Here is a 25,239-nt window from a genome sequence, read left to right as displayed (position 1 = left end):
GGACTTTACTCAGAAGACCAACACTATCTGGACGAGGCCTTCGCATTGCGAGACGAGAGTGTGTCATCAGCTCTTTTCTTTATCTTTCACCGTGTTCCGAACCGTGTTCCCTGTGTGGTTTCCGTTGCATAGTTTGCCGCGTATCATAGTTGTTTTATCTCTGTCCTGCTATGTGCCCCTCCGCTCTCTAGTATTCTGTCGTTACTAATGATAAAACGACTAAATAAATGCCGTGTTCGATCAGTGCAACAATTGGTCGGATGCCGTTCAGGACAGTATTATTTATATATGTTACAACCATTAGGATTTTAACAATGCCTTCTCGCACTGGATGTTGGCAACGTACCCATAATCCTCCTTGCATATTGCTTTTGTATGTCGTACTCAGTTGGCAAAATTTTCTCCGAAGGAACAGTTTTGATGAGCTCTCAATTTATGCAATAGACCATCAAGATGTGTCCCCATGTTCTCGAGTAAGTCATCCGCAATGAGTATAGAACTGGTAATAAAAGCGACGTTGAACCACATGAAGATACTGTGGCGAACCTATTATTAGAACCATCTGTGCCCAGTGCTCAGCTTTCAAGTCTCAAGAATTTGATACGCTCCTTCACAATCCACTTCGTCCAATTGAAGACGAGGCAGAAAATGGAAGGCAGCGTGGCAGTAACAGCTCCCCATAGAACGCATACTTTGAGATAGTTCACACAGCGCTGGGGACAATGCAAATGAAATTGACAGGACCAATAAAGATGCAACGTTATGCATTCCAGTCGGCCAACCAGGGCCTTCTTGCTTGTCTCGCCTTTCAGCCAGTCACACGGCAAACTGAATGGCATTCCCAGAGAAGGACCGAATGTCATTCGTTTGTCATGCATCGAGCTGCACGAAGAAACAGAATGTCATTCGCAAACGACGTCACTGTTGACGGCACACCAAGGCCGAACATATGAAGCATTAGTTATGCTTTTATTTATTTCTCCTGAAACTAGCGAAACGTTAGTATATTTCACAGTGCCGTTGCGTTTTCGACGACACTTAGTTGGCTAACGTAGACGGGTAGAAATCCAGCGAACCGGAAAGGAAGTATGAAGGGAATTGCCTCAGGACGAGAGCCGCCGATATTTCGAACAGTGCTGTCGAGAAGAACAGTCTTGTTAGAAATATCGCTGGCTCTCGTCCAGAGACGATTCCCTTCGTACTTACTTGGCTAAGCAGTGCAAGCAAAGACAAGTAAGAAGCACATCTCGAACGCGCTTGGCAACATGGCGACTGGGAACGAGGGTTGTTCTCCGAAAAACAGTGTTAAGGCCTTCGTCCTTCGTGTCAAAAGTTATCAAAGTCGTGATACAATATTGAAGTGCAAGTTTTCATTTGTCTTTGATTTCTTCAAACGGTTTACCGTTGTTGTTTTTGCTACCCCTCTACTGCGAGGGTACGCAGTCTGTGCGAGAGGGAAAAGCGAATGAGAAGGGACGGAAAGCAGTAACGAAAACCGCCTGGATCCCAATTTTTTTCAGGAACCGTAACCTGAACGTAACCACAATTCACCATCAGCAATTAACCGAACCTGAACCGAAAAATGTGATTTCGGTTACCGGTTCATATGAATTTTGTTGACGCGTGAACGCGAACAACTCTCGTTAGTGGTTTAGTATGCGCGTCTGTTGAAGTAGATCTCTTCAGCACGTGTTTTTCATTCAGAAGTTGTGTAGGCAGCATACCATCTTATGCTCTTGGACCTGTAATCAGATGACACACGCATCGTATGACGTCTATAGCGTACGTCCCTTGTGAGCTATGAACGATATTATTGTGATCATTTAAGATACCAAGCGTTGCACGTTGTTTCCACATCTGTTTGCTTTGTGAGCATCTCACAGCTTCTGAACGCACGTGCGAAATGAATGTGCGCGAGATAATAGAGACTGAAAAAAATATTTTACGGGGAATGTCGCAAACGACCTCGCCGTGCATCGCCCTTTCGGAGCGCAACAGATAAATATGTTCATTTTTACCCCTGTGTTCTTTCTAGCTAATTCTGCGACATCCACGCCGACATCCAAACCGAAAAAATACCTGTTGAATTGTTTGGTGACCGGTGGCCGCAAATATTAAAACGGCGAATCCCGTAACCGAAACAGCTTTCTGAGTTCTGACACTGAACCGTAACGGAACCGGCATTCGTTTCGGTTTCAGCACCTGCGAACGAGTTTACCGACTCATACGCATGAATAGCCATTTGGTTTCACCGTGTGACACGGAACGAATGTAATTCAGTGCGAATGTCATTTGCTGAGAATGACATTCAATTTGCCGTGTGACAGGGGGTATTACTCTGACATTCAATTTGCCGCGTGACAGGGGGTATTACTCTAAGTGCGCTGCAGTAGGTCACCACGAATGCTTTTCGGACGGCTGTTATTCCTGTACTTCAGGACTATCTCACAGTCAACAGACGATAGCCACGGACCTGGATCCTTGTCACGCACGTTAATTTCTAGTTGGGGCTTTCCTTCAGAGACATGTCGTATTTCGCACACATTCCGAACGGTGCGATGTTATCCGAACAACTACCAAATGACAGATACGGAAGACAGGCATTGGAAGAGCTAAGCAGGCCCCCAAGCGTCATTTCCCGGGTTCTCAGGGGAACGTACCCTTTGCGTCTCCAACTCACGGTGTTTGTGAGGCTATCCTCTGCATTTTGTAAACACGGCGAAGGCTGGAGAGTTGAACGCCGATCAATCCCGCCGAACGGCACGTACACCGGAAAATACGTCACGTGCCAGATGTGGTACCACTTTTCCCTGGCATGAGACGAGGGGCGCGCGGGGTGCACCCGGGAACGCACACCGGAAGTTGCTTTGGACGTATTTAGTGCTCCCCTGGCGTTCCTGTGTCCAACCTACTTAACGCGCCCATTGGGATTTCGCAGTAACAGCACAGCTTCCCTCTGGGGTGCACAGGAAAAAAGGGAGGTGGTGGAAGGGAGTCTGGATAGCGGACTGTATGGAGGAAGAAAACACGAGCAGCGTCTCTTCCCTCCGGACGAACATAGCCACCCTCTGGCGGTCGCTCGAGTCAAAACCACCATTACGTCATGTACACCACGTGGTCGTCTCTAAAGTTTCGTTTTTGAAAGATTTTCTTTCGCACTCTCCTCTCCGTGCGTTTTTCCTTTACCTGTCATTTATTGTTAAAATGTGAGCACCTCTGCAGAAACGACGTATGGTAACGTGTTCCTGTCCCGGCTGCAGCTCTCGTTCAACAGAAAGCAGCTCTGCTACGGGATCACGTTTCCTTCGTAAGTACTCAATCGGCTATTTTAGCCGCTTGTGTGTGCTCGAGTCATCTTGAATTGTTGGTTTAGGAGCGAGCGCTGCGGCACAGATACATTTCATATCCTCTGTTGTTGTATACATCTGATTAACGGTGTTCTGAGCACAACATTATTTACCACTTAAAACATGCATACGTTGGCGGTGCGTTGCTACGCGTGATGTTATCGATCCCGCGTACTCGTCCTGCGTTCTGCAGACTGTGACTGGTCTTGTAATAGATGAGTAAACCTCTGAACACACAGAAATAAAAGTTCACGCACGCGTTCAACATAATGGTGAAATCTGAAGTATCACGCAGCTACAGCTCGCGTGGCCTGCTTTGGTAGGCGCCGTGCTGTCCGGGGGTCATGTGAGCGGTCACGTCGTAGACAGGAGCATCCCATAATGCAATGCGAAGGCGGCTACGTTCGTCCCGATGGAAAACGGTCGGAGGGGCACCTCCTGTGTTTCATTGCAGATATTATGCAGCAAAAAGAAAGGGACACACATAGAGGAAGACACAACACGATGACTGCAGTCATCGTGTTGTGTCTTCCTCTATGACTTTTGCTGTGTTTTTGCTGCATAATATGTACAATGTCACGTTACCAACTACCCGAATTATCAACAGTGCCCCTGTGTTTCCTTCCTCCATGGGGGAGTGGCTGTTCTGCCGCATCTGCTGTACCTTTACCGCCTTTCAATATGGCGCGCGGTAATTCGCCTTTAAATTTCTCAGTTTCTTTCTGCTGTTACAGAGGACTCCAAAATTTGACATCGGTGAACTGCTGCAAGTTGACGTACCAGTAATATTTGTCTTTGGTAAGTCTCTAAAGCTACTCACTCTACAACGAAGTGGTCGCCTTTCTCTCAAGGAACAGGTCTCCATCGTGGCAGTCGTGTGGCAAATCGACGTCACACCGTAAAAGATCGTGAAATAAGTGACTCCGAAACTTGCATAACGACGTCGCGACATTCCCCCCTCGGTCTGCGCTAATGCGTTCCAACTCGTCCTTCTCTCAGCATCTGTGTCTGACAGACGCATGGGTTTCCAATTTACGTCCGCACTTTTCATGGTCGCACCGAGAGGGGTGGCAAGAGGTGGGGGGGGGGGGGGGCGTGGACCCACTGGAACAAGGTCGTTTGCGAAAATAGCGCTCTTTTTAGTCATGGGTTGCAATGATTATTCTCAGATATCATCATTGGAACTTCTGAACATCCACACATTGCGCAGAGTCCGTCTCCAGAAAAAGATGTGGTAGGTGGTGGGCATTTGCTCTCTTGCCCCCTCTCCCTTTGGCCCCCCTTGGAAAAAAATACTGGGAACGCAAATGACACCTTTGTGACGCTACTTTGCGGGTAAAGCTAGGTTCTCATTAGCGAGTTTTAGAATACCGTACGCTGTCGCCTTTGCGTACATAATGAATAGCCCGGTGGTGCTGCGCAATGCGCAAAGCTCTGTGTAGTGAGCATGTGCAGAACCCCCAACGCTCTCCCTTGCATAGGCAAAGACTATAGTGTACGGTACAGTACAACTCGCTATTATTGCATTTGTATGCGTACGGACGCTTGCGTATACGTACGACACCCGCGTACATTGCGTTACGCTGTTCACATACATGCGATCATCACAAGTGGTACCAATAAGAGCCCTGCGTCGCGTCCTTACTCTCCAACCGAAGATTGCCTCAAGCCGCATGCCCAGGGGAACGAAACCTTTCAATTGATTTTCCGCCTGCTTGTTGGTGCGTGCCTTAGAAAAAGTTCAGCTCGGGCGAAGTCCTTATCTTTTGCCGCAGTAGGTCCCGCATGCGTCTCTTGCCACGGTAACTGACGCTCGCCGGCACTTTCACGTAGTGAAACGCAGAAGTGTGAACAGTGGTTAAAGTAGCACAAAAGTCATTTTTAACACCCTGTTTTCTTCCTATAAAACTGTTAAGTAGGCCAGTAAGATGCACCATGCGAAGTAATTTACACCACATGGTCATAATTATCGCAGAAATTGAATTTAAAATACGCCGCATAACGCGACCGTGCGCAACGGTGGTGAAGAGCTGTACCAGCCTGTGATCTGCGTGGAACCTCGCGCCGACGCTATAAAGAGAACGCTCGCTGATTGGCCTAGAGAAATGTTGTCTGCTACTCCGCTGTCGTCTGCTACTCGGCTGTTCGGGGTTCTGAAAAAGCCTTTCTCCTCGCTCGGTAATGATTCGGCCGCTCCTTCTATCCCCAATTCTCCGGGAGAACTGGCAAAAGTGGTTTACGGCGGCAAAGGGACAAGGCGCTGATCCCCACTGACCGGCGAACCAGAACGAGTTCTCCTTATAGCGTCACCGGTGACGTGGAATCATACCTCCTCACCCTCGTTATAGTTGGAGTGACGAGTTAAGGATGAACGCGCGGAGCCATGTTTCTGTGAGTTTTTTTCTGGGAAACAAATTTCACACATCAAAACCTTTCGCGCTGTTCGGTATAATGACACACACACTTTCATCAGATGTCTTAATCTGAATTTTTTTTTTATGGCCCTGTGTACTCCTTTAAAGCACGGTTTGCACTATAGCGTTCCAATGCGCGTGAATGTGTGCGCGTCCGTGTTGCCATGGTAACCAACCTGACTCGCCCAGCGTACCACAGGCCATCATAGGCCGCGCTCTTGGTAGAGGAGGATGCCAACGCGAACGCACGCACGCATGGGAACGCAATAGTGTGGAGCGCGGTCTAGCTCGTACGCTTTTGAAACCCATGCTTTACCGATTGGGACATTCAGCGAAAGATATTCCATGAAAAAATCTCGCGTAAACAGGGGCTAATTTTTTCGAGTCATTAAGTGGTTTCGATTTACGTATTTCTTACGCAGTGCAGCCCACCAATGCGATCCTCCGCTCAGATACCCAGCTGCCAATTACGTGTTCGTCCGCCTGGTTCGCACGCAGAGGCGACGGAAAGTAAGCGACAGAAGAAATGTTGCGGTGCATTGGCCATCACCATGAAGGCAGGCACTGCGGCTGTTCCCTATCTTCCGTCACCCCTGTGTGAACCAAGCGCATGAACACGTCATTGGCGGCCGGATGCCTATCCGAAAGAGCGCATTGGCATGCTGCTCCTTATAAGAAATCTGTAGGCTAAAACCAGTTACTTACTCTAAAAATCGCTGTGTGTTGACTCTTTCTTCTTTCTTTCTGTTTTTTTTTTCTAGAACATTTCTTGTTGAAGGTTCCAGTCGGTCAGACACAGAGAACCCAAGCAGCACAATGTACTGAAAGTCGGGTGCAATAGGGGTGGGCGGGTAGGTGGAAGGCCTTGAACTCGTGAAACTAAAGATCATTGATAAGACACATACCGTCCACCCGTATCGCACTCGACTTTCAGTACATTGTGCTGCCTGGGAACTCTCATAATAACTAAAAAACAAGCTAGCGAATGGGGGGGGGGGGGCTCTTAATACTTATGTGAGCCGCCATAAGAAATACGGTAGGCCTAGCGTGTTATGCACGGCGTCACTCACGAGTTCCATGCGCAGTACTTTCATGGAGCAGCACAATGTTTAAACGGTACGATACTTGCTCCTTACGGAATAAGACAATCCAAGCGCACACGTGAGAGCAGACAAAACAAACACACACCTCGCACATGGCATGGCACACGGTGCCCAGTGGAAGCAAGCACGACTTGGATTGGATTGGATACCATGGCACCGAACGCGCCTGGTCTTAACGCGTGGAAAGACAAAGGTATATATTGACAGGTAGCGAAACTCCCATATACTCCTGCCTCTCAGAAAGACGCCACGATAGAGACCGTCGGCGCCGTCCATCCGTTGCGCGGACTACTACGATTGTAAATAAATGACGTAAGATATGACTTCAGCAGTATGAATAATAGGCGGTCCATAATTAGCCATGGCGCTTTCGCGAGCCCTTTCACCTGCACCACCACCGCATTCGCGTACTTCGTTTGCGTTGTATTCCCTTCCTCTTTATCTGACTGAACCACACTAATCACCCAGAGCAGCAACACTAGAGGTGAACGGAGGGAAATTAATCATATCATAATCGTAATTATTAATTGATCATATCAGGTTTAATGACACACATATCAGTTCGAAATAAATAGTTATTACAGGCTTTGACGAAGGGTACGTAAGAACCACAAATAAACAGGAAGTTTCACTTAATGTCCATTCCTCACCTACGGCTAAAGGTACACGTAGTGATTAGCTGTTTCTATTTCTTTAATGAATGATCATAATTGGTTCGTTGCAAAAAACATGGCATCGTTGGTGCACAGCAGATTCACACTCACGCAATTATGGCCGGTCTCGCTATGACGAAATCTTTTTTTCATGGGGCCAGCAACAGGTGATGCATTGTATTCATCTGTTCACACTTGTTAATCTAGAGCTCCGAGATGTGAACGCCGCTTCCAGTTTAATCCAAAAAGTGTACGCACTCCGCATTACAATGCACGGACACATGAGCCCGCCCTTACACATGCGCAGTGGAGCAGGATAAGGAAACGTACTCGGTGGTAGATGATTTCGTATATGTGTACTACTGGGGCAACAGATAGCTTTCTCTATATTTAAGTTAAGAATTATGAATATTAACTTATGAATAAAGAGCCATGCGCGCGTCGTAAATATTTCTTGTTGACGATCGTACCTGACTTGAAAACCCGAGACCCTTCCCTTTCGCGATCGTACCTGTGCTACCAACACTCAGGCTGCGTTCCAATACCCCGGTTAGTCGACTGCCTAGCGGTCTAAGCGGAAGTGCCGCCATGTTAAGTCTCGTTCCAAATCTCGCCAAGTCCGCTATTCAGTCGACTACCGCCCAGTGCGCATTGATGCAGTCTAGTTATACGCCTGACCATCTGACAGCCGGGATGGAGACGCGCGTTGACGGTACCAGCGTGCCCGCTGTTTCTGCTGACTTTAAATGTAAAGTTGCACATAGTGGTATGTTTTTTGAAACTGCGTAGAAAGTTGCAACACATGTTTAGTTGTGAAGGTGACAGTTTATGCACGATGTCCTATAAACTTAGCGCATTAGAGTCCTGCTGCGCTTGCGCCGTACGCATTTCTTGCGTGAGCAACGAGATGGCGCCACAGGTGCCTCGTGGCGCAAGCTCGGCTAAGCAAGCCTGTTCCAATAGTGACAAGCAAAGAGGGTCTACTCAGCTGCCAAGTCAGGCGGCTTCGTGGGCGCGAGGTATTGGAACGCAGCCTCAGGGTCGCTTGAGTCACGGATATGACAGTGTTGGCGGGTCACATTCGCTACCTGGCTAAATCTACCTTGGAAAGACTGTGGCCGAATCTACAATCTCGATCATGGCGCTTCCCGGACTTGGACGCTGGGACGAGTGCTCGCCTCCATACAGCCCATTTGCTCTACCCCCATTGGTCTCTCTCCCAGCTTTTCTTATAGCCTCTCTCCTCGTGATTTCTCTCGCAGAACAGGCTCCGAAGGTGTCCGAAATTAAGTACAATTTAAAAGTTAGGGGTTTTATTTAATTAATGAGTGTATGCAGATGAACCGTTCAGTGCTCAGTTCTTGGTCGATGTCTCGGGCATGCTCGCTGACAAGCAAGTTTTTCGATTGTGCCACCCGTTTACGAATTATTCAGCCCGGGAACCTACCTGAAACATATAATCATACAACCCAGGACAAGGCAGCGGCATCTGGTGAACATGACGGAATGTAGGTAACTGCTCTGACGCCAAACGCACAGACGAACAAAACACAAGCCTCGAGATGCCAAAAATATGTCGGAAAGACCGCCATGTTTCAGTCTTTCGTGTTACTCGGAAGCTTGAGGCTTGTGTTTGGTTGATCTCTTCCACCTCAGAACTGTTACTTCCTCTTCGCACGAACAGCGGACCTGTACCGCCGCCCTATAAGGATGTCCACCAGGGAGCTATGCAGCATGGTAGAATTGTTGAAAACCGAATTTTCATTGAATAATTGAGTTGAACTGTTAATCATATGGGCTATAGAAATTAGCAACAAGTAGCAACACTCAAAACACCAGAGTTGAAGAATCAATCAATAATATATCGCATTTCCTACGCGTAAGAATATCGTACTTTCTTCAATTTAGCGATTGCCTAACGAGTTCTAACGAGTCTCTTCTCTTCCACTTTACACAGGAGGTCCCGGCTCCGGTAAAAGGACCCAGTGTGCTATGATAGCCGAAAAGTACGGCTTTACGCACATCCTTTCAAGCGATCTCGTTCGAGATGAGGTACAAGCTGGCACGGACGTTGGAAAGGCGATAAGTGGCGTCCTGGAACGCGGAGAACTCGTGCCTCTGGTAAGCGGCGTTTTAAATGAACCGTAAAACATTCATTTGTGCTCGTTGGATCATCAGAGTGCTCAACGTTGTGTCGTCTGTGCTCGTCTTCTTAGCGCTTTTATGGTCAATTCAGTGGAAAGATTGCACGTGTGTGCAGCACTAGACTACGTGCAGGCTGCTGGTGTGGATGTGACATGGTGTCAAATCTAAAATGCACCGCATGCGAATGAAACCGTTTAAGGGTTGTTCAGAGCCTTGTGGCGTACGCGCCCGTATTTTGTTCCACTGTGCCAATATAATTATACATTGTTAATTTGCTACATTTTAATTATTCATTTGAAGAGCGGGTTTTTTGACGCACGGCTGCATCGTTGGCCCGGTATTATTCGATGGGACATTACGTAGCTGCACAACTTTACATAGGCTTGAAACGTTGTAGTGGATGAGGCAGTTAGGGCAATCAGAGGGTCTGGGTGCGAACCCCACTGCTGGTGTCCTTTCTTTAACTCCGAACATTCCCATACGTCAACGACACAGCGACATATTGAAAGGTAATCGAGTTGCGCTGGGCTCGCCACATTAAACACCTTGAAACTAAAGTGCTCCCCGCAATTAACATCTTTCTGGCTCAGGATGGGGCTGTGATCATCGTTCCCTGCTCGCAGTTCACGCGGCGTTGGTGAGGGCGACTGTGCTTTACAGCCTTCTTGTTCTGCAAAGGATATCAGCAACATCATTAAATACCCTACGGTCCCTGTTTGCTCGAAGCCTTCGTCGTTGCGTCGGCTGAGGCAGGGCAAACCCTGGCTGAAACTGGTGAACTCCCGGTTGAGGTTCTACGTGAACGTGAAACGGCTCGGCACTTCCTACGTTTGCCTGCTCACATTCCCCGTCACCCGCTCCTCAGGAAACTTCGATACCGCCCTGAAAGCGACTTCTATCGAGTAGCGCAGAGGACACGCCAGACTCTCACTGGCTTCATAGCTAAGGACATTATACCGCCGGAAGCCCCCTGGTTTCTGCCGGTACCGCCGACTTTCGTAAGCCTTCCGAACCTTCTGCAAAGAGGAGATCAGGTCCCACCCTCAAATCCTCCGAGCCATTTTCATGCTCTGGTAGACGAGAAGTTTTCTACGTTTAATGCAGCATATACAGATGGCGCATCCCGAAAACAAGAAGTCCGCCTCAGCATTCGTCATACCATCCGAAGGCGTAGTGCAAGGACGACGCCTTTCACAACCAACCTCCTCAACAGCTGCGAACTCTATGCCATCCTTTTCTTTCTACAACACATCGCTGATTTTACCCACGGGAATGGGCAGTCTTCACAGACTCCAAATCTGCACTTCAAGCTATCGAAAAATTCCGGCATATGAGGCCCCTCCGCACCCCTCGTCACAGATGTGTTAATGGCTTACCACACTGTCTACGCAGCAGTCCACAGGCTAGTTCTCCAGTGGGTTCCAGCCCATTGTGGTGTCGTGGGGAATGAGCGGGCCGACAGCGCCGCAGAGGCAGCACTCTCGTATCGGAAACGGACCAGTGTTGTTCTGCTGAGAGGAGACCGCCGTTCCATTCTGCGCCGCCTCGTGACACCCCTGACTTCCCGTCACTGGACGACCGACATTCGCCCCCTATCTATGTTGAGCAGAGTTGATCCAACGCTCGCTTTCCGCATGCCAAGAAACACCTCTCGTCAATATGCCGCATCAATCCACCGAATGCGACTCAATGTGGCCTTTACAGCTCAGTGGCGTTACCGCTTGAGACAAGTTGACTCTCCCACCTGCTGCCACTGTGGTGCTCTTGAGGATCTGGAACACATTCTTCTTCATTGCCCCCATATCAACCTTCCCGAACCGCACTCTCCGAGTATCTTAGTCAACTGGACTCTCGCCCCTTCTCCCTATCGAAATTAGTTGGTCCCTAGCCCAATCCAGCCCAGCAACGATCTGCGCCCGAAAGCTCATTCTGGCCACCATCGCACTTCGATAGTTATTGGAAAGGGGCTCCTTATTTTATTTCCCACATCCCCACCAGCAATGGGGTAGAGTATCGCATCTGGCGATGAACCTCCCCACTCTCCATCTCAAAATAAAGTTGTTGTTGTTTGAAAGGTTCGGTGGGTGAGTTTTGCAGTGGTATTCCGGCCACTGGCTCGTTTGCCACGAATGTAGTTTCAGCAAGATTGTGCATCACCTGACAGCAGCTTTTCACGAGGCTGGCTGGACGGTGCGTTCGAAAACCAATGAATGGGACAGCGGGGACCGAATTCGTGGCCGGCTGAGTCGCCCGGACTGAGACCGCATTTATGGACTTGACACCATCACCCAGTGTGCACTAAAAGCTAAACTCTCTTAGGTTTGTCCCAATATCGCTTCAAGTGTGGTTTGACGTGCAACAGCTGACCTATCAAAGGACTGCCGCATACGGCGCGGTCGATTCCGAAACTACAATCCCGTTTTACTGCGCGTTCATCACTGATGTTAACGTCGAAAATCCGACGAGTATTAGTGGAGGTATTCCTGTGCAGTTTGATGTAACGCATCGCAAGAGCAGACGACTGACGGTGACGGTATTCCGGAATTCCCTCTCTGGAAACTTTACGCGGACAAGTCCAATCAGTGAGCGCCCTTTGCTGCGCACAAGTCCAATCGGGGAGCTGCTGGAGCCCTTGGCGACCGACCGGCAGGCGCGAGGGATGGCGTCTACTGTCTGCAGATCACGGAGAGTCGGAGATCGACTTGTGGAATGTTGTTTCTGGTTAGCGTCGAATGTGTTCGAACAGCTAGTAGGGTACCACCGTGTCCCCCGCAACATGGTCGCGTCGGAACTGATACTGGTAATCGAAAGTATTTACCAATGTATTTTCAATTTTAATATATTTCGGTGCGAACGCGAAGGAGACGACCTCGGAGACAATCGCCTGCACTTCCATTGGTGTTCCTCGCTGCCGTCATAATGGTGTTGCGATCGCTGGTGCTTGCTTAGCTGTAGGGAGAGTGCGAATCTTCGTTTATTTAATAAGTGGGCCGCATTTGGAGAGAAACTCGGCCAAGTTAACTGTGAAGCGGCGACGAACATTACACGTTTCCAGATGCTATAGTCCCTTTAAGGAGGTATCAACGCTGCATTACATCAAGTACATAACTGTTCATCACGTATAGGTCGTAAGGAAAAGGACATATGAAGGACTCCGTATCGGGGAACGAAGGTCGTTTATGATTATGCTGTGTGTTCGTAACAAACATGGCTCGAGACAGGAGTCGTTCAGACTTCCGTCCTTCCATTCTCCTGCGTTTTCTTTGTTCTTTTACAGCGACAGCTGTGAAGGGCTGAATTTCGTGAAGATCTCGTCCGTACGCCGCATCGCGGAAATGCTTCTCTTCATAGCCGCGAGATGAAGCGAAGAAACGAGAAAAGGGCACGCGATGCATATTGGTAATTTTGGAGGGCCACGTTGGCTTTGACATTGGCATCACGTGTCATCACTTCACATGTCAGGGGTAGGGTTGCCACCAGGCCGGTATTATACCGGCACGGGCGGTTATTTGATCGCTGTGCTGGTTGCCGGTAGGAAAGTGATACCGGCTGCCCTTTGCCGGTATTTGTGGCTCAACACCTTTCATAGAGGCTTTTACGGGGCTTTCCCTTCAACATTCCGCTACAGCTTGAATAAATCTAGAGCACTGACCCAACTCCGTAGTCACCAGTCGTTTCCATAGTTATTCATTATGATTATCATTGTTATTTATTAAGTCGTGTTCGGAGGAGACAAGAGCAGTGGCTGTGTGGAGCCAGCTAGAACTTAGGCCGTATATACAACCATCATGAGATATCCGCCTGCAAAGAAGGGTTTGTCTGCGTCGATTAGTTTTTCAAAGTGCAGTCCAATCCGGTTACTTCAATACGATCCAGTGTAGCGCGATGCATATTGGTAATTTTGGTAGCGTGTAGCGTTCATGCCTGCTTATAGCAATTTCTAGCTTCAATGATCCAGCCACGCACAGGACCATACGTTTCGTCGTATTATCTTGAGCGAGCAAGCTCGCTCTTTTTCTCTCTCTGTGTGTGCTCGTCCACCCCTCACCCACTTTCCCTTTCCCGGAAGCCGTTTCTCCTTTCCCTCTATTCCACCTCCTCTCCCTCAGCCGGTATTTTTCATTACGAAAGGTGGCAACGCTAGTCAGGGGCCGCGCGCGTACCGGCTTCCCGTCGCACGCGGGAGCAGCGAAGACTGCGTCGCGTATGTGTGCATAGGTGAGTAGCTGCGGACCGCGATCGACAGCATCAAGCATAAACGTACGGCAGGCGAGCTCAAACAAACAAATCTGTCGCTGTCGTTTGATTTGATGTCACTATAACTTGCATCCGTATCTGTCAGTTTATTTTCTTTTCTTTAAGACGTAAACGCATTTCTTTTTTTTTTCCTGGATCAATTATGATACTTAATTAGCTGGGTTTAATATACGCCTGCGATTAGAGAAAACTCTGAAGAACCTTCAGAAGATTTCATTCGTGTACTTCTTTCCTTTTTTTCTTTCAAGATTTGATCTATTTTAAGTGGAATACCGTGTATGTGTACATGACGAGCGTGCCTTTAAGCGATTCACATATTGTACATGAAACAGCTACGAGCGTTGCAAAGATGCTGTTTCTGTGTACGGGTTCTGACTATTCTGTAAAAGTACACAAAATTGTGGCAGGTCGTCCCAAATAAACCTAAAAACGGTTCTTTGCTCCGATCTGAACCGGCAGTGAGAGTTTCACAGTGAGGATGGTAATAGGAGCAGAGAAAATGGGCACCACGGATCCCGAAACTCGTGCAGCTCTGACAGACCCACGGCGGAAGGAAGGAGCCACATGTAGTTGATTGGAATCGTGATACTCACGATTCCAATGCATGGAGGAAGGAAGCACAAGGAGTGGCTCTTTCCCTCTAGAACAGCTTAGCCACTCTCTAGCGGTCGCTCGAGTCAAAATCGCCATTACGTCCTGTCCACCACGTGATCCTCTCTAGAGTTTCGATTTTGCAAGGCTTTGTTTCTCGCGCTGCTCTCCGTGTGTTTTTGCTTTTCAAAAGTCATTTATTGTGAAAACGTGAGCATCATCGAATAAACGACGTGTGGTAATGTGTTCCTGTCCCGGCTGCGACTCTCGTTGAACGGAAAGCCGCTCTGTCACGGGGACATGTTTCATTCGTAAGTAGACGGATCAGTAGTTGTTTTAGTCGCCTGGGCATGTTCGAGTCATCTGGAATCGTTCGTTTGGGACCTGGCATTGTGCCGCAGATTCATTTCGTATCATTTGTTGTTGTACAAATCTGATTATTGGTTCGCTAGGTGCAACTTTCTTTAAAACTTAAGCAAGAAACGTACATACGCTGGAAGTCAGTAGTATGTAATGACCACGACTATACGGAACGCACATCTTCATCTAAACACGATTAATTAATCAATTACAGCTAATTGCCCCCCACAGTAATCAGCACCCTCCAGGGAGCCACCACACTAATTGGGGAGCGTCTAACTCTTGTCCAGACCAAGATGTGTGTTTCCGGATGCTCGTGGTCATAAAAAGAAAAAAATAGATACAGATAGGGTGGAGAGGAACAATTTATTCGAAAATCAACGACGCCGTGACGAAGAAACCGCTCCGGAACGTCCGACTGACCAGCGCCCGCCATGTTGGTAGTTGGCACCCTGCAGTTGCAGAGATCGACGACAGGTGGCCACCTAGTTGCAAAGCATCACACCAGATGGCGCCACCATCATAGCTCTATGCAAGCAAGACACAGAAAAAGAAGATTCTAGCAGCAGATAAAAATGTCAACACTGCTAAACAAGTCTAGGCATGCAAGAGAAAAGGCCTAACCGCTACTGATAAACAGCATGGAGAAAACAGTACACATCGGGGAAAAACCTTAGGGGGGACGACCGGTTAGGCCTAACCACAGCATCACAACACTACACAGCTAACACAAGGCGGGAACCGCAAAACGCTAGGCACACAACGCTAAACATGTGACAACACAAAGAAAAGGCTTGGTCACTGCTAAACAAGTCTAAACATGTGCGTACAGGGCACGGCAAACATGCGAGAAAAAGTACGCGGTCCAACAACGCACATACATCGGCAAATCACTCACGTTTTCCCCCGCGACGACGGTGTGTCCACTCCCCACGGCAGCCAGGCGCAAACTGAGCCGGCGCGGGGACTGCGGAGTGACCGAGCGCACGTCTGCACTCTGCGAGATCTAGCGAGCAAGTCACTGGGACGCCGTGCTGTGGCAGATACGCATGCGCGCGCGCGCTCCTAGCGCCCTCTGCGCCGCCCGCCCGCCTGGTTTCGGTTTCACTCTCTGCTCCTCCCACTGCGCGCGCTCTCTTAGCGGTAACAGGTGGCTTCTCAGTTTTGGTTTCGCTCTCGTTTCTTTGCGTGCGCTTATTTGTATAAAGGCAGCGTGCACTGCGCTCGCGTCATCATTCTGACAGATACGTGGAAAACGCCATGTGTGGTTTATTCTCCTGCGTCTCTCGTCATCGCCTGGAGAAGCCAAAAAACTAAGAACTTTGCAAATTTATTCGCGGCATCGTGGAGGAAGCCTTTCAAGTCCACCGCCTGGAATGGTTGCAAGCACGTGACAGCAGCAGTAGACTGACTAAAAGGAGTCCAACTTTAGCCTGGATAATCTGTGTTGGGCAGTTCCGATCTAGAGGACAACGACGACAACGTGTAAATCAAAGAGATGCATTTGGCTACGAGTCTCAGTCTGTTCTCTTCTTTCGCGCAATGTGTATGCACGCGACATGTCTTCCCACGAACATTTTCATTTCCGTCATCCTTTTCGCTGTATTTTAAATGGCCCCCCCATGTCCGGCAAATCTAGTTTCGTTGTGAATGTACTGAGGAACCTGAACGACGTCGTGGACAAGCCGTCACAAATATTCTACGTACAGAAATATGCTTCGCCAAGCATGCAGGACGAATTTGGGGACTTTCTAAAATTTACCAAGGAGCTACCGCAAGAGTGGGACACGTCGCGCGCTTCGCTCATCGTCGTCGACGATCACATGACCGACGCTGGTTCCTTGAAGGAGGTGACCGATCTTTTCATTCGGGGTTCTCACCACGCCAACGCCTCGATCTTCTTACTCGTCCAAAACATCTTTTTCAACAGTAGCCATTTTAGAACTATAACCTACAACACCAGTTACGTCATCCTGTGGCGCACCGCGCACCAGATGGAACATTTCGGGCAACAGCTATTTGGCAGAAAAAGATTGGAGTATTTTCTGGACGCATATAAACAAGCAATGTCGTCGCCCCACGCTTATTTACTCTTGGATCTTCACAACTATACGCACGAGGACCACAGGTTGCATAGCAATTTCTTTACGGGTGAACGTCAATATATCTACGCTCTGAAATGAATCTCAGCTATCACCTCACTTTAGTCAAAGTACTCTCCACTCTACCCCCTCTGTGCCGCCGCGGCGTCTTGAGACGTTCTTCTTCGTCCGACATGAAACATCTCTCCGAAATTTGCCTCTATGTATTGAACGGAAAGGTGCGTCTAGCTCCAGACACGTTCTCGCCTTTGAAGAAGCACAAGCGCTGCTTGCGACGGCTCGCCTACAAAAAGATTCAGAAGAATCTGCAGTGTTTGAAAAGCTATCCATCTCAGCAGCGATGACAGGGCGTTCTTTCGTTGGTGGTTCCTCTCCTACTTTCTGCCGTGTTGAATCTTTTTGCCAATGGCCAGGAGAATTGAAGTGACCACCTCCTCCATCGGGAACATTCTTTCCTCAAAGGAGAGTGACGACGTCAAAGTGAAACTCTTACTGCAAGCACTGTATATTTATTTTTTCACGACATACACAAGACGCTTGCGAGACGATCTTCTAACGTGCTGTCCCGATGCTCGTCGCCGGTCACCGTGACGTCGAGGGATGTGTGGAGAAGCCAGTAGTGATGGACGATAGGTCGGCTGAAACCCGCGTTGATGAGGCACGGGTTGACTGTCTCTCCTCGTCTATACTTTTCCAACAGCTCGAGCTTGTAATCTATGAATCTCTTCATTTTTTTTGCAATCTTCCCACTGACGGTGAATAGACATAAGGGTATCATCTTGAGAATCGAGCGAAAGTCACCCTTGCAGCCATTGCCGTGAATATAATCGCGTAATCGTAGCAAGTCCCGATACATTCGCGTTTGCACACAGGTTGCAAACCTCTGCTCGGGCATCATGACTGAGATGGAATGAGAGTACACACAGCCTTTTTTTATTTATCATGAGAGGTTACACATGAATGAGGCTCCAGCTTTGGTTTCATAGCTGGGAAGACAGCCCAGATACAGACGAAGGATCGAGTCTAACCTGGGCTTTCTCGACCAGAGTCCACCTCAACGACAGGTGGTCAGCTGATCGCCGATCCGCAAAAAGAAGGTCTTCGGAGGAGGCTTGAAGGTCAGGACCAGGGGTAGATCTCCCGTCAGTATCCATTCGTAATCTGCACGAAAGAAGCGTGAGCCACACGCGTTTTTATTTTAAACACACACACACACGTACAATCTTCTTCAGTCACAGAGTCACACCGATGGTACATCTACTCCGTCTTCCATCAATAGTCGAAATCCTTTGCAACGTACGTCGAACAGTACTGTCCGACAGCCGAGAAATGGGCGAATCGATCGGTTCGTCCAATGCCTTTGCTCTGAAAAAATGTGATCGATTATAGAACGTATTAAAAATAACGAGGAAGCGTACCTTTAGATCACAATCCACCCAGTTGGTGCGGAAGAAGCGAGCACTGCCAATATCCCGAAATACGTGAGTCTGGAAACGAAACTCTTCAAACATTTTGACGATGATGACGACATGGGTATTACTTACGAGGACCTACCTAGCTGAGCATGATGGCACGAATGACGACCAAATGATCACTTCAACATTTATAGTAAAGCTTTTCCTTTCACTCTCTATAACGTCCTTGAACGTGTTTGGACATATTTTGACGTGTTTAGACACGAATCCCGCGATAAGAAAAACGTCACGCAGCATGAATGAGACTAGTGGTTAGTGTATCGCGTCCAGTGTAGCAGGTTCCTGCGGTCGAATCCCACTCTGGGCCTTCTCGTTGTCATATAGAAGTCTGCCAGAACCCACCAGAGTGTTAGCTAGACATTAGTGTAATGTTTTATTCAGCGTCGATGGTATCATTGTCATATGCGACATCGCTAAGAAAAAAGGCGCGAAAGACGGAAGGCGGGGTGGGCGAAGTACAGACAACACCGTCGCAATGCGAGGAGGAAGAGAGCGGTGTAGCGACTGATCGAAAGCCCATGAGGGCATCCATCCATTCACAACATGAGTCGTTTTGTGGACCAAAATGTAAGTTGACCGTCTCTGCTGTGAGAGTGTATTTCATGTATGGCATTGTTTTTCAGGAACGAATATCCGCAGTCACTCCATGACACTGAACACACACAGGGACCCATCCCATCCTCTTTCATCATCATCAATCTCAAGTGTTCCTCAACTGAAGGGAAAAATAAGCATTGTTTCCTAAGAGGGAATCTCGTACTTATTTTGTTTGACCATGCTGTCTCATATGTCAGTATGACACCATCGATGCCATGCTCGTGGCCGTAGAAAGAGAGCACGAAGCTAGAATAGAGAATCTCGGTAACAGCCCAGTCATCCTTTCAGATGACGACGATGACAATAGGGTCAGTAGTCCGCCTTTCGTGCTACCTGAAACGGACAATGACAAATCCCTAGATGGGCACGACAGTGGAGACGAGCTGCTCATGTGGGAAGGGGATCAGTCATATGCAGATTTCATTCCTCTGTCTGGTAGGGCTAGAGATGAATCACCAAAATGCAAGCTCACAATTTCGAAGGGATGAGGACCCCGTTGAGGGTCGTAGAATCGTTGAATTACGAGAACACGTCCTAGAGAATCATCCCTCCGTCACGGAGAGACGATTTCTTCCTTTCTTTGTCACAGATGAGGCATTCGACGGGACGGCTACCAGGTACATGCTTCTCTGTTCTCCGCACGATGACAACGTTGACGATTTGCGACTCTACCTACCGAGCATAGCTCCAGTAATCACGCGCGTCCTGCAAGCATATCCCATGCCTTTCAAATTTTGTCTGTGCTCGAAAGCGCTCATGATTAAGGACGGAGCCGACGGCTTGACTTCTCATCTGCTTCACGTGAACTTGCAGTTGAGAGTGGTTCATAACCACCAAGAAATCGAAGGCGCGATAAATTCTGCCATCGCAGAATCCTCGCAACGCGTAGAAAACTATACGAGAGAAGGGTCTGGTTTCACCTCCAACGACGTCCAATGTGTCGACTCAAGACCGAAGCGGATTGGGTGCACGATCAAGCTTCCCAAAATGTTGAAAGGAAAAAGAAAGGCTCTTACAAACGTCAAACTCCCACCGAATCACGAAAACGAGTGTTTCAAATATAGCGTGCTGGCAATGTTGCATCCATTGAGGAGTAAACCAAACCTTCATGTCAGATGCCACAAATACATGAATCCTTCGAATCCGGAGACACGCGTAACGTACTGGCCACCTTGCTTCCCAGTCACTTACAAAGACATTACCCTGTGGGAGAGAAAAAACAATCTCCGTGTACATCTATGTGTTCGACGAGCAGACGAGTTCGATATCTACCGGACGGGTTCCCTGCAAGCTCTGTAAGGATAAGGTCCATCTGCTCGAGGTTAGGGAGCACATCTATGGAATCAGAAAATTTAGCACTTTCATGGGACGAAGTGACTATTTTTATTGCGAGAAATGCACGTCCGACTACAGGACGAGAGAGGCATTGCAGCAGCACGAATGTCTGTGTCGAGACGTAAACGAAGTGATTCTCGAACTGCCAAAAGCGGGGGACAGTGTCTCCTTCAACAAGATACAGTACATGCATCCCTATCCCTATTTTGCGGTGCTGGGCACGGAGAGCGTTTTGGAAAAGGACGCACTCGTGAAGGATGAGCTCGTACTGCATGGTTGTAGTGAGAAGCTGGGACGGAAAAATGGCAGGCCCAGACGGCTATTTGGGACCTAACGTGGCAGAAAAATGCTTGCTCGCGCTTAAGCAATTTAGGGATCAAATTGATAGGTTGAACCTTTGTCCCTCACCGTTGGTCATGAGTATGGAAGACCACTTTCGACACGAGAGTACGACTCACTATAAATTTTGTGTAATTGAATTTAACCATCATACACGGAAGGTGTCGCATCACGACCACACCCGCTTCGTTGAGCCTGGTTCATCGAATTTTGTCGCGACGCTGTGTGATGCGTATTACCTTACGTGTCGTAACACCAAAGAACTCGTTGTGTGCACAACTTGCAATACAATTTGAGCTCCCTTCTTTGCCATATGGACGTCCTAAATGTGGGTGAACCGTGGATCTTAGCTTCGAGCTCGGAAAAGATAAGAGGGTTCAACATTGGCGATCTCCATTTCCGCGATACCACACTGTTTTTTCAACCTCTCTTTGTCGAACCTGGTGGAAACTCTGCTCGCCAGCAGTGGCGAGAACGCGCTTCATTGTACCCGTCAAATGTTTGGTGACTGTTTCCGCCACCTCCTCAGAAAGGGCATTTGTCCGTACACCTTCGTTGACAGTTTCGAAGCGTATAATTTGCCCGCGCTACCGCCAAAGGAAGCTTTCAAAAGTGACCTGAATGACCAAGAGATCACGGCCGAGGACTATCAGTACGCCGTCGATATTTTTGAATTATTCGAATGTAAGAACCTCGTCGGTTACACGCGTCTCTACGTCACGCTGTCAGCTCTGTGATGTCGTGCTGTATTTAAGGAAGATTGCGCAAGAGACGAATGGGATGGATATCCTACGTACCGTTCCCTCAACAGTTACGCGTGGGGCGGCGCTCTGAAGCTCACCAAAGTTCAACTCAAGCCCATGAGCGATCACGAGATGTACGAAACGATCGAGAAGGGAATCAGGGGTGGCATTTATAACAGCTTCCACAGCTACTGTCGGGCTAATCACGAGGGGAGCGACGATTACGATCCCCAGCAAGAAAAGACTTTTATCCAGTGCCTCGACGTGAACAGTATTTACCCGTACGTGATGACTTTCCATCTCCCGACAGGAGGTTTTGAGTGGGTCGGTCCTTCGAGGTGGAGCGAGATCGATTTCCTCAACATTCCTCACGATTCGGAAGTGGGTTACGTCTACGTGGTAGACATGTCGTATCCCGCAGAACTGCACGCGGTCACCAGGGATTTTCCCCTGGTACCCGAACACAGATGTGTGGACGAGAACGAACTCTCCCCCCACCAAAGACACTTAAAACAGGCGTTGATGCTGAACGCCCCTCCCAGAAAGAAACTCTTGCTGACGTGCCAGGACAAGGAACGCTAAGTCGTTCATTATGCATTGCTCGCACTGTACGTGAGGATGGGCATGAAAATAAAATGTGTTCACAGCATCCTCTCGTTCCACAAAGACAACTTTTTGCGAACCTTCGTGCAGAGAAACGTCGTGTTGAGGAATGCCACGACCACGAAATTCGAGCGACTTCTGTAAAAAACCATTTCGAACAGTACGTTCAGTAAGACGATACAAAATGTGAGACGGATGAAAAGGTACGCTGTACCCTACGACAAAGAAAGTGCACTACGAAAAGCTAGCTCTGTCGACAATCAGCATTTTCACATTCTGAGTGACAAGTGCATCTTGCAGGCACCCTCTTTACGTGGGCTTTGCCATATTAGAGATATCCAAAGTCCGAAAGTACAGCTCCATCTACGAGTCGCTCTTTTCTCGCTTGGCGTGTCCAGTGCAATTGATCTATAGCGATATGGACAGCATAATTTTTCCCTCACGTGTGAAAGCCTGGAAGAGCGGCCGATGAAGACTGAGAATGAGTTAGATCTGTCTTCCTATCCGGCTGACCACCCGCTTTTCAACGACGAGCACGCGAACCAGATGGGGTACTTCAAAGACGAGACGGGATGTATTGTTATTCAAGAAGTTATACCCATCCGAGCGAAAATGTACAGCATTCTCTTGGCTGGGTCACACAAACGGATCGCGAGAGCGAAAAGAGTTAAGAAAGACGTGGTGAGGAAACACTTATTGCACGAAGTGTACTGAGATTGTCTGTTCAATGAAAAGACAGTCTCTCAGAAGCAGTGGACCATCCAGAGTATAAAGCAAACAATGTACACTATTTCAAGACTCAAGAAGAGCTTGGTCCCCTACGACGACAAGCGCTTTCTCGTGGATGCTGTACACTCGTGCCCTTACGGAAGCTGTGAATACGGTAGGCTGTGATGATGATTTGACGCATATAGGATTATGGTAGTACTCTCTCTTTGTGTAGCACCAGAAAACCCGGAAGGGAGCCTGAGAGCGTCGTCGTCAGGCATCGAGTGACCGTGGAACAAAGAGCAAGTCCTTCGCGCACGCGCATGTAATCGAGAATAAAAGTTCTAGTCCAGATATGCTTCTCTCTTTCTCCCTCAGAGAGGAGAAGCACAGGTTGTGGCAGTGTGATAGTGGAATGGGTGTACGAAAAGAATGACCATTCCGTCATCGTGCTGGTGCAGTGACCTGCGCAATGACGACGCTACGATGAAGATTTCCCGTTCCTTTTCTGGCACGTCTGATCATCTCGTAATGTTCTCTTTGTGAGATCAAACAAGTCAGGGAGGTTGCAGGCATCTATCGGCAAACTCCTTTCTATGTATTCAATAAAGATGTTTCAGTGAAAAAATACAGAATCTCGTCAAAGTTATTAGGACTGTTTAAGGCGTTGCATTTCGATAACCAAACGGTATTTCAATAAATCGGTGACAAAGTTCACGATGTAGACTGCTTGCAAATGTCGCTGCTTCCGCAGGGCGTACTTAATATGAGCAATGGCACGAGCGAGAAGGTCCACGATGCCTGCAGCGATGTAGTTGAATTCTGCGCTGGCCAAGCTCACAAATTCGCTCATCAGTCCCAGGGGTCCGTCTGGAATCGTTATACAGACGTTCTTGTAAAGGGCGTAGATCCAACGCACCATCTGCTGCAGCGGCCCCCGCGAGATTTCTCCTATATTGCCAAAGCCTACCATATCTATCACGTAGTGAAAAGCATTGATGACGAGCTTGTTCCGGGGACTTTTGTTGTTGAAACTTTCATTCTCCACTTCTTCCCAAGAACCGTGGGTGCGGGAACAATTTTGTAACGAGTGGTAGCTGAACATCTTCATGTACTGATGTGAGCGCAGTGCGCCCCGCCTTTATACAAATTATCGCGCGCAAAGAAACGAAAGCGAAACCGAAACGGAGAAGCCGCCTGTTACCGCTAGGAGCGCACGCGCAGCGGGAGGAGCAGAGAGCAAAACCGAAACTGCCCGCGTGACCACCTCTATGACGGGCGGGCGGACGGGCGGGTGGGGGCGTAGCGCAGAGGGCGCTAGGAGCGCGCGCGCGCACATGCGTAGCTGCCGCGGCGCGGCGCCCAGTCACTTGCTCGCTGGATCTCGAGGAGTGCAGACGTACGCTCGGTCGCTTCGCAGTCCCTGCGCGGTTCAGTTTGTGCTTGGTTGCCGTGGGGAGCAGACGCACTGTCGCCGCGGGGGGAAAGGTGGGTGATTTGCCGATGTTTACGTGTTGTTGGACCGCCCTCCTTTTCTCGCATGTTTGCCGTGCCCCGTACACGCATGTTTAGACTTGTTTAGCAGTGACCAAGCCTTTTCTCCGTGTTGTCGCATGTTTAGCGTTGTGTGCCTAGCGTTTTGCGGTTCCCGCCTTGTGTTAGCTGCGTAGCGTTGTGACGCTGTGGTTAGGCCTAACCGGTCGCCCCCCTAAGCCTTTTCCCCGATGTGTACTGTTTTCCCCGTTTAGCAGTAGCGGTTAGGCGTTTTCTCTCGCATGCCTAAACTTGTTTAGCAGTGTTGCTATTTCTGCCGCTAGTATCTTGTTGTTCTCTGTCTTTCTCACATAGAGCTATGATGGTTGCGCCATCTGGTGCGATGCCTTGCAACTAGGTGGTCACCTGTCATCGATCTCTGCAACTGCCAGGTGCCAACTACCAACATTGCGGGCACTGGTCACTCGGACGTTCTGGAGTGGTTTCTTTGCCACGGCGTCGTTGATTTTCGAATAAATTGTTTCTCTCCACTCTATCTCTATCTATTTTTTTCTCTTTTTATGACCACCAGTATCCGGAAACGCACACCTTGGTCTGGACACGAGTTAGACGTTCCACAGTTAGTGTGGTGACTCCCTGGAGGGAGCTGATTACTGTGGGGGGTCGCATTTAGCCCTAATTTATTAATTAATCGTGTTTAGATGAATATGTGCGATTCGGGATAGTCGTGGCCATTCCATACTACTGAAGTCACCGTTGCCACACGTGACGATACCGGTCCCGCGTACCCATTTGCGTTCTGCACACTGACTGGTCTTCTAATAGAAGAGTAAACATGCGAAAACACAGAAGTAAAAATACAAGCATGCGCTCAACACGGTACTGTCATCTGAACTGTGACACAACTACAGCTCGCGTCGTTTGCTTTGGTGGAGCCGTGCTCTCTGGAAGGCCACGTGAACGGTCGTATGGT

General features: G+C 48.7%; 1 protein-coding gene across 1 annotated transcript in view; it reads left to right on the top strand.

The window, feature by feature from the left end:
• The window catches only part of LOC135368727 (FYN-binding protein 1-like), a 152,432-nt gene that overhangs the window by 42,378 nt on the left and 84,815 nt on the right, over positions 1–25,239 (top strand). The window contains exons 3-4 of the mRNA XM_064602201.1: positions 4,082–4,145; positions 9,475–9,638. Of these exons, the coding sequence (XP_064458271.1) occupies positions 4,082–4,145; positions 9,475–9,638 (228 nt within the window). The remainder of the gene's footprint in view (positions 1–4,081; positions 4,146–9,474; positions 9,639–25,239) is intronic.

This window comes from Ornithodoros turicata, chromosome 1 (genome assembly GCF_037126465.1).
Source record: "Ornithodoros turicata isolate Travis chromosome 1, ASM3712646v1, whole genome shotgun sequence".
In the NCBI taxonomy this organism is placed as follows: domain Eukaryota; kingdom Metazoa; phylum Arthropoda; class Arachnida; order Ixodida; family Argasidae; genus Ornithodoros; species Ornithodoros turicata.
Note: the sequence above shows the minus strand (reverse complement) of the source record. Positions and strands in the feature narration are given on the sequence as shown.